Source organism: Phyllostomus discolor, chromosome 2, assembly GCF_004126475.2.
Source record: "Phyllostomus discolor isolate MPI-MPIP mPhyDis1 chromosome 2, mPhyDis1.pri.v3, whole genome shotgun sequence".
Classification (NCBI taxonomy): Eukaryota; Metazoa; Chordata; class Mammalia; order Chiroptera; family Phyllostomidae; genus Phyllostomus; species Phyllostomus discolor.
Genome location: NC_040904.2, coordinates 79,666,216 through 79,682,260, shown reverse-complemented (window position 1 = coordinate 79,682,260; position 16,045 = coordinate 79,666,216). Strand labels below are relative to the sequence as shown.

Genomic DNA, 16,045 nt, shown 5'->3' with positions numbered 1-16,045 from the left:
CTCAAAGAAAAACATTTTGCTGATGTAGAAGAGGGAAAACAAAAAAGCGAGAGCAGCACTAAAAAGCATCAAAATGGATAAGTTCAAAAACTGTTTTGAACAGTGGAAAAAATGTCTGATAAGTGTATTGCATCAAATGGAGAGTACTTTGGAAGTGACTGAAGTTTAAACACGTAAGAATAAATACACAATTTTTTTGTAAATAAACTCTGGGGTTTTTTGGGTCCTCCCCCTTGTTGGTAATGTGTGTGCTAAGTATGATAATTCTTTACTTACAAAAAATTCTCTAAACTTTCCATAACAGAAGCTTAAAGAAGTTGGTGAGTAAATTACTACTGATAAAATAAATGATAATTTTACAGAGCAAGTAAAAAAGCAATTAACTAGACAATATGAATAGTATTTGGTTAGAATGAGGGGAAAAAAAAAGGAAACAAGTCTGAAGGGTAATAAAAGTACTACTAAGTAAAGAGTGGTATCGAGCTCTGTCTGGCATAGCTCAGTGGACTGAACATGGGCTGCAAACCAAAGCATCACAGGTTAGATTCCCAGTCAGGGCACATTCCTGGGTTGTAGGCCAGGTCCCCAGTGGGGGCCACATAAGAAGCAACCACACATTGATGTTACTCTCTCTCTCTTTCTCCCTCCCATCCCCTCTCTAATAAATAAATAAATAAATAAATAAATAAAATCTTTAACAAACAACAAAAAAAGAGTGGTATCAGAGGAGGAACAAGCCTGTTTTTAGTCATTCATTAATATTTAAAATTTGTGCCAGTAACTGTACTTATTGCAAAAAATAGTTCCATTAAAATTATTTATTATTATTTTTTAAAGATTGTATTTATTTATTTTTAGAGAGGGAAGGGAAGGAGATAGAGAGAGAGAGAGAAACATCAATGTGCGGTTGCTGGGGGTCATGGCCTGCAACCCAGGCATGTACCCTGGCTGGGAATCGAACCTGTGACACTTTGGTTCGCAGCCCGTGCTTAATCCACTGAGCTATGCCAGCCAGGGCTAAAATTATTTTTTAAATCAAAAAATAGACAAAGAAAAGAAAGAAATTTGATGATAAAAGCATAAAGCTAGGAAAACATCATTTAGCCACGGTCAGTTCATTTTTATCATAGCACAAATTATTTCATGTGACATCTAAATACCTCTACTTACTGTCTGTTCTGCTGACTTATATAAAGAAGTAGAATTATGAGAATCAGGTAAATTACTTCTAAGCCTTTTCTTTCTCTTCCTGGAAATCAGAGTGGGCTCCATTTTTGAATCAGGATATGCACCATCCTTGTTTCTGCTCCCCTCTTCAAGTTGATCACAACCTCTACTTCCACTATTAAGGTCTTAAAAAACAAGAGTCATAAATATAACCAGAAAGTCCAGACAGAACCCCTTTTAGAAGAGCTCTGAGAAACATCAAAATTGCTGTACTATATCCAAACCTAATTTTATAAAGAAGTTAAATTCTCATACTGACATGGATACCCTATTTTAAACTGCATACACAAAATGAATGTTCACTGTACAATAAATGTAAAATGAAAAAAATATGTAAAAAGGGAGTATTCATTAGTAACCAAACCAAAGCAACCAAACCATATTTTTACCTTTTGCTATAACTGCATTCAACTGTAATATCAAAACAAAGGGTGGGGGGAGCGGGAGGGTGCAGGTCTTAATAAAATTTGGAAAATTCATGTCTTAAAACATTTTGATAATTCATTGCTTTGTTAGAAATTACTTGTCTTTTTAAAATGTAAGTTTTATATGTGGATATATATCCATATATATGTATATAATATATACACACACATATATACTATACACAAACACATTTTGAAGTGAAAAGGGACAATAATTTAAAAGAATACTGATCACTGTTCTTTTAAAAAAAGACCCAAAATACCTGGCCTCAGCATCTGTGATATGTAATCATTCACTAAGCTATCAATTTGCTTTATGGTTAGTTTTTTCTTTTTAAAAATCAAGACCCTGTCATTTGAAGTCTCCAAAAAATCTACTACCCTACAAAGAAAGAAGTGTTCCCTTTTTTTAAGTCAAGAAAGCATTCTTTTGAAAGTCATGGCAATATTACTAAAAATGATTAGCATTTCAGTTATCAAATACATGCACTGCACAAAAAAAAATACCTTCCAATAGGTTTTACCTAACTGAAGGTTATCCTGAATTATTTTGCTTTTTGAATCTATATCATTCAAATACAAACTCAAGGTTTATGCACAGTGAGTCACAAACAGCTTCCTTCAGTTCATAATTAATAATCATGTAACACTGACTAGCCTGACTTCCCCATTCACTCAAATTCCCTTCAGTACTACAAAATATTCATGCTCTTACTCTAGCTTCATAGATACCAAATGACTAACATTCATATCTTTGTTGTTGCTTAAGAGGCAAGCACTGGGACTGACGGCAAAACTCCAAGACAGTCAAGAGTTTTACAACTTCCAAAGAAAGTACTCTTTACTGCCTCCCCCAGGAAAACAAACTTCCCCCAAATCATCAACACAGTTATTTTGAAAAGCACATTAAATTTTATTTGTGATTTATAAACTGTAAAAGTAGTGAAATATAATTCCCACACATAAAAACTTACCAGGTTAAAATTTCTAAACATAAATACTATAGCAAAAAAGACTGATGAAAGGAAAAGTGGCTTGAAAAAATTTATTATACAGGAATTTTCCTTTAAACAGTTTATTATTTGCACATTGGCCAAGACTATCTCATGGAAAACATAAATAAATTTATTAGATAGAGTTAGACATTGTATAAACAGGATTCTACCTGCATAATAAATATAACTTGCAAATATACTAGCATATAACAGCAAAGAGATAAAAAATTCCTGTAAACAAAAATATTTAATATTTCTAATGCATTCTTTTCATAAAAGCAATTTCCACAAGACAATGCTAATTCAGAATTCTCATTAATTTATGGCCTCCTGTTAAACTAGCATTAGACACAGTTATGAATAGGATAAAAATATCATGAATTTTAACAAAGTTTCAATACCTAATTTTCTTAGAGAGAGAGACAGAGAGAGAGAGAGAGAGAGACTAACATCCATGTGAGAGAGAAACATCGACTGGGTGTCTTATCCTACATACCCCCACAGGGGATCAAATCCACAGCCTGGGTATGTGCTCTGACCAGAAATCAAACCTCCAATCTTTCTGTGTACACAACGATGCTCCAACCAACCAAGCTACACTGGCCAGGGCTCAATACCTAATTTTCCTAAAGTCACCTAACCTATGTAGAGAACCTTCAGGAACACTAAGAAAGTATAAAGCATTTCTGCCCTGGCTGGTTTGGCTCAGGGAATTAAGTGCCAGTCTGCAAACAAAAGGGTCGCCTGTTCGATTCCCAGTTAGGGCACATGCCTGGGTTGCGGGCCAGACCCCCCAGTAAGGGTGCACGAGAGGCAGCCGCACATTGATGCTTCTCTCTCTCTCTTTTCTCCTTCCCTCCCCCTCTTTCTAAAAATAAATGAATAAAATATATTTTTAAAGTATAAATCATTTCTTTTATCATGCATTTTTTCCTTTCTGTAAATTTAAAATTCCACTGTGACTTTGAAGTACTGAAGGGCACAAATCAGGAAGTTTTTTATTCAATTATTCCTACTCTACCTAGAAAAGCAGCAGAATGTGAGGACTTAACAGTATCTTGATAGCATCTAAAATGAGCCCAAATACAAATACTTATATTTGATAACTAAAGGTAAGTATTGCTGGCAAAAACACAATTTATAAGAAAAGAAATGTCTTTTATTATATGCAGATAGTACTTAGTGACTAGTTCAAATATTTTGACTACAGAGTCACAAAGTTTTCTCTAAAGATTGCCTTCATAAGAGCTGTAGCTGGTTTCTCGTATACATCAAAGTTATTAGCCTAGTTTCCTTTTAACTTTTCCTCTTCTATGAAAAAGCTACTAAAAATGTGTAAATAGCTGTATTTCAAAAAAAAGTACAAAGAAATTTTGTATAATGACATGACCATCTTTTTCTAACGATAATTTAAAAATCATTTAGAAAACAAGATAACCTCACCAGACTGAGCTATCAATAATCCAAGAGACCTCTAAAGATGTTAGTTTCACCTCTGACTAATGCAATAAATTGTTCTTGTGAAAATTCTTGAGAATTATTTTAAAATATTAAAATTTTAAAAGAGAGACAAAAAAGGGAAAAGAAGTTAATTCATTAACCCTACATGCCAGGAGGCCTACAAAGAACTTTCAGTAGTCTGGGAAGTATTTACCTTTAAAAATGCTAATAGTGGCTTGTATTCGCATCCTCCTGGAGTTGAGAGAAATTCTAATGAATAAAGTAAGTATTTATAGGAGGATAAACAATGGGAAGCTAATATTAATAATTGAGTTAACAGTAACATCAATTCCCAAACATATCCATGGAAACAACACTTAATTGAAATATCAAAACTAACATTACAGCTTTACAGGTGTATGCCCAGTCCCAACAACATGAAAAATATTCAAATTTACTTTTGAATTTAATAAATAGATCAAGAGATATATACTACAGGATTCAAATAGTAAATTTAGCAATTTTCTTTGAGTTGCTAAAATAATCCCTCTTTATTTTCACATATCCTTTAAATGTAAAATTAAAGTTATTTAAAAATTAAAAATTACTACAAATGCAATACACAAAAATTCAAATGACAACAATTTTCTAAAGTTAACAAACCTTTAGACTGAGTATCAGACACTACAGGAGAAATGCCTTCATCACCTCTTCTCTTTTCTTTGGTATGTGCAGCCCGCTTTGAATAATTCTTATGTACCGTCTTACTTGGTTGAGAACCCCTGCAAAACAAAATAATATTATACTCAATTCTTACAAACCCAAGTAAACTCTGAAGTTAGTTCACATATATTCAAGACAAAAATCAATAAGTTAAAATACAGTCCCACATAGAAGAGTGTAAGATCTGAACAGAAAAACAAAAACAAAAACAAAAATAATGAACCAAGATTTGAGAAATGAGATCTCATCCCTGTTCTACCTTTAAATTCTCCACGTTTCTTTGAGGAAAAAAAGAAAAAACAAGATACTCAACACCCAGATTTCTGCATATGCAAAAAGAGCACATGAATAATACAAGTATTAAACACACCAATAGGTCTAAAGAGTAAAAATTCCACAAATATAGTACATGATAACCACATCTAAATATATTTTAAAAATTGTAAGTCAAAGGTAATTGTTAATATGTTTCAAGCATGATTCACATATTAATACAAAATAAAGGCCTGGCTGGTGTGGATCAGTGGATTGAGTGCCGGCCTATGAACCAAAAGGTCAGTGATTTGATTCCCAGTCAGGGCACATGCCTGGTTTGTGGGCCAGGTCCCAGGCTAGAGGCATACAAGAGGCAACCAACCAATGTTTCTCTCCCTCTCCTTCCACTTCCCTTCTTCTTTCTCTAAAATTAAATAAATTTGTTTTTAAAAAGTATGAAATAACAAATTTTACCTACAGAGAAAATAATTTCAAATATAAGGTAACAGGAAAGTACATAAAATATAAAGTTGTTAGAAAACAAGTTGATAAGCACAATGGCAGGCCTCAATAGCTCAATTTGGTAATGGATAGATCATCCAGACCCCCCCCCCAAAAAAAAAACTGGAATAGAACCATACATTAGATAAATGGACCTGACATGCACTTTTAGAACATGCCTCCCAGCAGCAGCAAAATACACATTCTTCTCAAGTGCACATGAAATATTCACCAGGATAAACCATATGACAGACCACAAAACAATCTTAGCAAATTTAAGAAGGCAGAAATCAAACCAAGTGTCTTTTTCAACCACAATATTATGAATCACAAAATCAGTAACAGGAGGAAAGCTGGAAAATTCAAGTATATGAAGATTAAACAATATGATCCTGAACAAACCAAAAGAGAAATCAAGAAATACCTTGAACCCTAGCTAGGTAGCTCAGTTGGTTGGAATGTCATTCCGTACACCAAAAGGTTGCGGTTTGATTTCCAGGCAGGGCAAATTCCTAGGCTGGAGGTTTGATGCCCATCCAGTGTGCATACAGGGGGCAATAGATGTGTCTGTCTATCTGTCTGTCTGTCTCTCTCTCCCCACTCCCTGTTCCCCCTTCCTCTCTCTCTCTTAAATAAAAAGAAAATTTTAGAAAAACAGTTCCATTTCTATACACTAATAACAAAGTATCAAACAGAGAAATTAAGAAAACAATTCCACTTACAACTACATCAAAAAGAATAAAATAGCTAGGAATAAATGAAACCAAGATGGAAATAGAACTAACTGTACATGGAAAACCGTAAGACACTGATTGATAAAAGAAATCAAAGACCGCACAAATAAATGTAATGGCATTCAATTCTCATGGATTAAAAGACTTAATATTGTTAAAATGTCCGCCCTGGCTGGCGTAGCTCAGTGGATTGAGCGCGGGCTGGGAAGCAAAGTGTCCCAGGTTCGATTCCCAGCCAGGGTACATTCCTGGGTTGCAGGCCATAACGCCCAGCAACTGCACATTGATGTCTGTCTCTCTCTCTCATTCTCTCATTCTCTCTCTCTCTCTCTCTCTCTCTCTCTCTCTCTCTCTCCCCCTTCCCTCTCTAAAAAAATAAATAAATAAAATCTTAAAAAAAAATTTAAAAAAATGTCCAAAGCAACCCATACGTCAATATTTAATCCCTTTCAACATTACAATGCCCTTTTTCACAGATAGAACAATCCTAATATTTCTATGGAACCACAAAAGACCCAAATGGCCAAGGCATTTTGAAAAAGACAAGAGCCAAAGAATCAAACTTTCTGATTTAAAATTACATTGCAAAATCAAAATAGTATGATGATGGTCAAAAAATAGATACATAGATCAATGGAACAGAATACAGAGTTAAAAATAAACCCAGCCCTGGCCAATGTGGCTCAGTTGGTTGAAGTGTTGTCTGGTAAACCAAAAGGTCACAGGTTCCATTCCCAGTCAGGGTACATGTCTGGGCTACAGGCCAGGTCCCAGTTGGGGACCATATGAGACAACCAATCGATGTTCCTCTCCTCTCTCTCGCCCCCTCTCTCTAAAATCAAAGCATGTCTTCGGTGAGGATAAAAAAATCCACATGTGTATGGTCAATTAACTTATGGTAGAGCAGCAAAGAATATACAACGGGGAAATAAATGTTTGGAAAGCTGGACAGTCACATGCAAGAGAATAAAACTGACTAATATCTTAAATTATACATAAAAATCAACTCGAAATGGATTAAAGAGTTGAGAATGAGACCCAAAACTGTAAAACTCCTAGAAGAAAACATGGGGGTAAACTCCTTGATATTGATCTTAACAATAATTTGTGGAAATAACATCAAAGCAAAGGTAACAAAAGCAATGTAAACAATATATCAAACTAAAAAGTTTGTCTTCAGCAAAGGAAATTATCAACAAAATGAAAAGGCAACATTAGGAATGGGATAAATACCTGCAAATTATATATTCAGAAAGGGATTAAAACCCAAAATTTGTAAAGAACCTATGCAATTCAGTAGCAAAAAAAAATCCAATTAAAAAATGGGCAAAGGAACTGTATAATTATTTTTCCAAAGATGACATAAAGATGGTCAGTATCACTAATCATCATGGAAATGCAAATCAAAACCACAATGAGGAATGACAATACATCTGGTACAATGGCTACTACCAAAAATAACAAGAAATAACAAGGGTTGGAAAGAATGTGGAGAAAAGGGAACCCTTGTGCACTGTTGGTAGAAATGTACATTGGTGCATTCACTACAGAAAATAGCACGGATGTTATTCAAAATATTAAAAATAAAATCACCATGTCATCCAGCAATTCAATTACTGGGTTTTTATTCTTAAAATATGAAATCACTATCTCAAAAATATATCTGCACACTCTCCCCTGGTAAACTTTGGCATTATTTACAAAACATAGAAGAAACCTAAGCATCCACCAATAGATGAATGGATAAAGAAAGTGTGATACACACACACAACATATTATCCAGCCCCAAAAAGGAAGAAACCCTGACAATTGTGATAACATGGATGGACCTAGAAAGTCAGACAGAGAAAGAAAAACACTATGACATCATATATATGTAGACTCTTTCAAAAAAAAACAAGAGAACTAGATGTAGATAACAGAGTACTGGCTGGCAGGGGCGGGGGGGGGCGGAGGGCAGCACAATAGATGAAGATGGTAAAAAAGGCACAAGTTTCCATTGTAAGTGTCTTATATATTTGAAAGTTACCAAAAGATCTTAACAGTTCTCATTACAAGAAAAAAAAAACTGTAACTGTGTATGGTGATGGATGGTAACTGAACTTATTGTGTTAATCACTTCCCAATTAATAAATATATTAAATTATGTTGTATACCTAATGTTAACACAATTTTATCTGTCAGTAATCTAATAATAAAATTCACTAATTTTTAAAAATAAGATGATAAAAGCCATTGAGAAATCATTATAGTACCATTTCAAAGAGCCACAGAATTATTAAATCTTTAGACACAATACTTTTTCCCATGATAATTATTAATAAAAAACTCCTTATGGTATTTTTAAGTGGATAAAAATTTTGAAATAAAAACTATATAAAATTATGAACCTATACAGCATTGCTTTATAATAAAATATAAATATAGTATTTACTATATTTCAAATTGCTTAACAACATACAAATTTTTACAATACCATTTTTAAAGCACAAAAAGATCAGATACCAAAGGAAATCAGACTTCCAAGATGGAGATGTAGGTAAATACACTTTGTCTCCTCACACAACCAAAAGAAGGACACCAACAAATTAAAAACAAAAAATAACTAGAACTCTCAGAAAATTGAGCTATGTGGAAGTCTGACAACCAAGGAGTTAAAGAAGAAACAATGATCCAGACCTGTAGGAAGAGTGAAGATAGGCAGCCAGGGTGATAAGGTGGCAGCTGGAGGACCAGGCGGTCCCACATTTGCATGCAGATAAACCAGGAGGAACAAGTGGCGAGCCAGACAGACCACGTAACTCAGGGTTTGAGCACAGGAAAAGAAAGTCTCAAAACCTCTGGATGCAAAAAACCTGTGGGGGTTGCAGCAGGAAAAACTCCCAGCCTCACAAGCGAGTTTGTTGCAGAAGACCCACAGGGTCCCAGAATGTACACAAACCCACCCACCAAGGAATCAGCACCAGAAGGGTCCAATGTGATTGTGGGTAGTGGGGGGAAGTGACTCAAAGCCAGCCAAGAGCCCAGCAAGCGACATTGTTCCTTCTCAGACCCCTCCTCAACAAACAGTGCCACAACATAGCAAAGTGGGTTGTCCCACACTGGCGAATAACAAAGGCTCTACCCCTTACAACATAACAGGTGCACTGAGACAAAGAAATATGGAACAAATGAAAAAACAGATCAAAATTCCAAAAATAGAACTAAGCAATGAAGAGAGAGCCAACCTATCAGATGCAGAGTTCAAAACACAGGTAATCAGGATGCTCACAGAAATGGTTGAGTATGGTCACAAAATAGGGGAAGAAGTGAAGACTATGTAAAGTGAAATAAAGAAAAATATACATGGAACCAACTGTAAAGGGAAGGAAACCAAAACTCAGATCAACAATTTGGAGCAGAAGGAAGAAATAAACATTCAATCAGAACAGAATAAAGAAACAAGAATTCAAAAAATGAGGAGAGGCTTAGGAACCTCTGGGACAACTTCAAACATTATAACATCTGAATCATAAGGGTACCAGAAAGAGAAAAGGGACAGCAAGAAATTGAAAACATATTTGAAAAAGTAATGAAGGAGAACTTCCCCATTCTGGCAAAGGAAATGGACTTCCACGTAGTCCAGGAAGCTCAGAGACTCCGAAAGAAGTTGGATCCAAGGAGGAACACACCAAGGCACATCATAATTACAATACCCAAGATGAAAAAGAAGGAGAGAATCTTAAAAGCAACAAGAGGAAAGGACACAATTACCTACAAAGGAGTGCCCATTAGACTATCAGCTGATTTCTCAAAAGAAACTTTGCAGGCAAGAAGGGGCTGAAAAGAAGTATTCAAAGTCATGAAAGGCAAGAACCTAAATCCAAGATTACTCTATCCAGCAAAGCTGTCATTTAGAATGGAAGGACAGATAAAGTGCTTCCCAGATTAGGTCAAGTTAAAGAAGTTCATCATCACTGAGCCCTTATTACATGAAATGTTAAAGGGACTTATCTAAGAAAAAGAAGATGATCACAAATATGAACAGTAAAATGAAAAACTCACAACTATCAATAACTGAACTTAAAAAGAAGAAGCAAAAAGAAAAACAAACTAAGCAAACAATTAGTACAAGAACAGAATCACAGAAATGAAGATCACATGGTGAGTTATCAGTGGAGAAGGGGTAGGATGGGGGGAAGCTACAGCAAATAAGAAGCGTAAATGGTAAATAGAAAATAGACAGGGAAAAGTTAAGAATAGTATGGGAAATACAGAAGCCAAAGAACTTATATGTATGACCCATGGACATGAACTAAGGTGGGAAAATGCCGATGGCAGGCCGTGTACTGGGCGGAGGGGAATAAAGTGGAGAGAAAAAAATGGGACAACTGTAATAGCATAATCAATAAAAAATATTTTTAAAAAGTAAATCAAAATTCCTGTATAGTAAACTACAAAACACATACCAAATGACCTTAGACAGATTAGGAACAACTGCGTCAGGCAAAATCCGTCTGATATAACTATTTGGAATTCTAAAGTCTATTAAATGCTTGCAACAAAAGGGTTCAGCAAATTTTGCAGTTAATTTTGGTCAATTTTAGCTCTTAAATTGGTAGCAACAAACCAACAATCCCCCACCCCCAGAACCACAGCAAGCAGCTATGCCCAAATTCCTAAAACCGTTTGCATGGGATTGCAAAGGCCAAGGTGAGCAGTCTCGACAAGTTCCTCCAAATACTGGGTATCTGTATTCTTATTACTGATGGCCATTTTTATCATGGATGAGCAGAAAACAGACAGGCAGCCATTGTTGCAACAACCATTACCCTTGTTGTAACACTCTCTACATCCAACTAAATGACTTCCAGAAGGTTTGAAGGGTTAGCAGCTATCCCCCTCTTCATTTTTCTTGTTTTCTCCTTTTGGAAACCAAACACTTAAGGACTAGGACACTAAAAAACAATCACATATATAAGAAAACTTAGAAAATAATGACCAAGGAAAGACACAGACTTAGAAATGACCTGAGACCTTATGTTTACACATCAGGTTCATATCTGGAACAGAGACATGTTACAACAATAAAAAGAAACAAACAAAAATCAGAAAATTCTAGGGAAGGGGGAGAATCTGATTTCCAGATTTGCCATATAAGATTCAAATGTCAAGCATTCAAAAAAAAAGTCACAAGGCACATAAAGAAAAAGGAAGAATGGACAATTCAAAGGAAAATATAAATCAACAGAAACTCTCCCTGAGAAAAATCTAGACGACAGACTCAATAGAAAAAGACATAAAATGACTATCTTAAAGGTCCTCAAAGACCTGAACTAAGTCTTGAAAAAAGTCCAAGAAATTATTTATGACAAAATGAAAATATTCTGAGACAAAATATATAAATGAACCAAAAGGAAATTATGAAGCTAAAAAACACACTAACTGAAATTAAAATTTCATTAGAAGGATTCAAAATCAAATCTGAGCAAACAAACAAACAAACAAAAAAACAATCAGCCCTGGCTGGCGTAGCTCAGTGGATTGAGCGCGGACTGGGAACCAAAGTGTCCCAGGTTCGATTCCCAGACAGGGTACATTCCTAGGTTGCAGGCCATGACCCCCAGCAACCGCACATTGATGTCTCTCTCTCTCTCTCTCTCCCTAGCTCCCCTCTCTAAAAATAAATAAATAAAATCTTTAAAAAAAAAAAAAAAACAATCAGTAAACTTCAAGAGGTGACCATGGAAATTATCAAACCTGAAGAACACAAAGAAAAAAAATTAAGAAAAGTAAGCAGAGCCTAAGGAATCTGTGGTACACCAAAAAGTAGACTAATAAACACATTATTGGAATTCAGAAGGAGAAGAAAGAAATGGGCAGAAGAGATTATTTGAATAAATAAGACCAAAAAAATTCCAAATTTGATGAAAGTCATGAATACAAACATCCAAGACCCCCAAGGAACTAGTGATAGGATATACTCAATGATGCATACACTGAGAAACATTATAATCAGACCACTTGAAAGACAAAGGCAAAGAGATATTCTTCAAAGCACCAAGAAAAATCTACTTGTCACATAAAAAGAATCCTCAATAAGATTTTAAGCAGATTTGTCATCAAAAAGCATGGTAACTAGAAGGCATTGGATTGGTTATTCAAAGTACTGAAGAGAAAAACTAAACAAAAACCCTATATCTGGCAAAGCTGTCCTTTAAGAATGAGGACAAACTTAAGACATTTCAAAATAACCAACAACTGAGGGAGTACATTACAACTAGACCAGCCCTACAGGAATCACTAAAGAGGGTGCTTCAGGTTGAAATGATAGGACATTAGACAGTAACCTGAAGCCATATGAAGAAATAAGTATTGGTAAATACATGGACAATTGTAGAAGCTAGTATTATTATAACTTAGTTTGTAATTTGTCTTTATGTTTTCTACATGATTTAAAAGTCTGATGCTTTTAAAAAATTATTAGACTTTATGTTTTTGAACACACAATGCATAAAAATATAATTTTGTGACATCAATATTTATAAGGAGGTGAGAACAGAGCTGTACAGATGCAAGTTTTGAATGTTATTAACACTGGACTGTTATAAATTCAAATTAGAGTATTTGACTTTAGAGTGTTAAATGTAAACCCCATGATAACCACAAAGAATTCATCTATAGAATATAGACAAAGGAAATTAGAGGGAATCAAAAAGTTTCACTTCACAAAAGTTTTTTTTTTCCACAAAGAAAAGCAAAGAAATACAGAAAAAGACAGTAATCAGGAAATAAGGGGCAAAAAAAACCAAACCCTGCTATAAGGCATACAGAAAAAAAAACAACCCTGCTATAAGGCATACAGAAAAAAAGAAAACAAATATCAAAATGATAAAAAAGTCACTTCTTATAAACTGCTTTAAATGTAATTATATTCTCCAAATAAAAGGCAAAGATTGGCAGAATAGATTTTTAAAAATATGATCTAACTTCAGACTGTCTACAGAAACTCACTTTAGATCCAAAGGCACGAATAGGTTGAAAGTGAAAGGATAGAAAAATGTATTTTATGCAAACACTGGTCAAAAGAGAGCAGGCATGGCTATACTAATGTCAGACAAAACAGACTTTAAATCAAAAAGTTTACAAGAGACAAATGATATCATATATTATTAAAACAAAATGATTTAAAAATGACTGTGTATCCTTGAACAACACTGGATTTAAAATGCCAACTGCCCATGCAGTCAAAAATCTGCATATAGCTCAACTCCCCAAAAACACATAGTTTTCCCTCAGTATTCACGAGGGATTGGTCCAGGACTCACTATGAAAGCCAAAATCCATAAATCCTCAAGCCCCTTATATAAGATAGCATAGAATAATGCACACAGTCAGCCCTCTGAATCTGCAAATCACCAAACACAGATTGAAAATACTATATACATGAAACCTAGAGGTAGAGAGGCCCAGCTATACACTTACTGAAAAAAAGAAAGCAATATATAAGTGGACCTGTGGAGTTGAAATGTGCTGTTCTAGGGTCAACTGCATGAACACTTACACAGCTAGATAATCAAAATATATGATGCAAAAATTGATAGCTATTAATAGAAGCGAGAAATAGTTCTATAATAATAGTTGGAAACTTCAGTTCTCCACTCTCAACAACAAACAGAACAATTCAACTGAAGCAAAGAATTAAAAGACATAACCAGGGACTTCCAGCCAAGATGAAAGTGTAAGTGGACATACTATGCCTCCTCACACAACCAAAATTAAGGACAACAAAAATTTAGAAACAAAAAAAAACAACCAGCACAGACAGAAAATTGAACCCTTCAGAAGTCCCGACAACCATTCATCCAGACAGGTAAGAGGGGCAGAGTCGGCGGCCGGGGGAGTGGGGTCTCGGCAGGCAAAAGCAGTAGCTGGAAGACCTGGGCACCCAGGACGCAGGCGGTGGCTAGCAGGCCCTGGGCATGGGCACAGGGCAGCAACAAGCAGACCCAGTGAGGCAAGCAAGGAAGCTGGCTGTCCACAGTCACACATTTGCGGGCAGATGAACCAGGTGAAAACCGGCAGGAGACAGACCGCGCAACCCAGGGCCCCAGTGACGGGAAATAAAGCCTAGAAGCACTGACTGAAAACACCTGTGGAGGTTGATGTGCTGGGAGAGACTCCCAGCCTCATAGGCGAGTTTGTTGGAGAGACCCATAGGGTCCTAGAACATACACAAACCCCCCACACGGGAATCAGCACCAGAAAGGCCCAATCTGCTTGTGGAAAGTGGGGGAAGTGACTAAAATCCAGCAGAGAGCAGAGTAAGCGCCACTGTTCCCTCTCTGACCCTGCCCCCAGACACAGCATCACAACCCAGCAACTAAGGTGCCCCACCCTGGTGAACACCTAAGGCTCTGCCCCTCATACATAAAGGCCCGACCAGATGCCGCAAAAAAAAGATGGCTCAAACAGAAGAACATATGAAAGCCCCAGAGACAATACTTTTAAGTGATCAAGAGATAGCCAACCAATCAGATGCACAGTTCAAAGCATTGGTGATCAGAATGCTCACAGAATTGGTTGATTTGGGTCACAAATTAGATGAAAAAATGAAGGCTACACTAAGTGAAATGAAGAAAAATGCAACGGAACCAATAATGATGGAATGAAAGCTGGGTCTCACATCAATGGAGTGGACCAGAAGAAAGAAAAAAACATATAATCAGAAAAGAAAGAAGAAATAAGAATTCAAAAAAATGAGGAGAGGCTTAGGAACCTCCAGGACATCTTTAAACGTTCCAACATCCGAATTATAGGGGTACCAGAAGAAGAGAAAGAGCAACAAGTGGAAAACTTATTTGAATAAATAATGAAGGAGAACTTCACCAATCTGGCAAAGGAAATAGACTTCCAGGAAGTCCAGGAAGTTCAGAGAGTCCCAAAGAAGTTGGACCCAAGGAAGAACACACCAAGGCACATCATAATTACATTACCCAAGATTAAAATTAAGGAGAGAATTCTAGAAGCAGCTAGAGATAAGGGGACAGTCACCTACAAAGGAGTTCCCATCAGACTGTCAGCTGAGACCTTACAGGCAAGACGGGGCTGGAAAGAAGTATTCCAAGTCATGAAAGGCAAGAACCTACATCCAAGATTGCTCTATCCAGCAAAACTATCATTTAGAATGGAAGGGCAGAGAAAGTGCTTCTCAGATAAGGTCAACTTAAAGGAGTTCATCATCATCAAGCCCTTATTATATGAAATGTAAAAAGGACTTATCTAAGAAAAAGAAGATAAAAATATGTACAATAAAAAGACAGCAAACTCACAGTTATTAACAACCACACCTAAAACAAAAACAAACTAAGCAAACAACTAGAACAGGTACAGAACCACAGAAATAGAGATCACATGGAGGGTTAGCAACAGGGGAGTGGGAGGAGGAGAGAGGGGGAAAAGGTACAGAGAATAAGTAGCATAGATGGTAAGTAGAAAATAGACAGGAAGAGGGCAAGAATAGTATGGGAAATACAGAAGCCAAAGAACTTATGACACATGGACATGAACTAAAGGGGGGAAATTCGCGGGGGAAGGAGTGTGCAGGGTGGAGGGGAATGAAGGGGAAGAAATGGGACAACTGTAATAGCACGATCAATAAAATATATTAAAAAATAAAAATAAAAAACTAAAAAATAAAAGACATAACCAACGCAATATAGCAACTAGATCTAATAGAGATAAACACAACACTCTACCCAAGAAC

General features: G+C 35.9%; 1 protein-coding gene across 12 annotated transcripts in view; it reads right to left on the bottom strand.

Annotated features, from left to right (window-relative positions):
- Positions 1-16,045, bottom strand: part of SENP7 (SUMO specific peptidase 7) — a 130,894-nt gene that overhangs the window by 53,216 nt on the left and 61,633 nt on the right. For all 12 annotated transcript variants that reach the window (XR_004901362.1, XM_036017978.1, XM_036017979.1 and 9 more), the window contains 2 exons: positions 4,751-4,869; positions 1,171-1,352 (listed from right to left, as the gene is read on the bottom strand). Coding sequence is in view for 11 of the 12 variants with exons in the window: in XM_036017978.1 (XP_035873871.1) it covers positions 1,171-1,352; positions 4,751-4,869 (301 nt within the window). In the remaining variant the exon portion in view is untranslated. The remainder of the gene's footprint in view (positions 1-1,170; positions 1,353-4,750; positions 4,870-16,045) is intronic.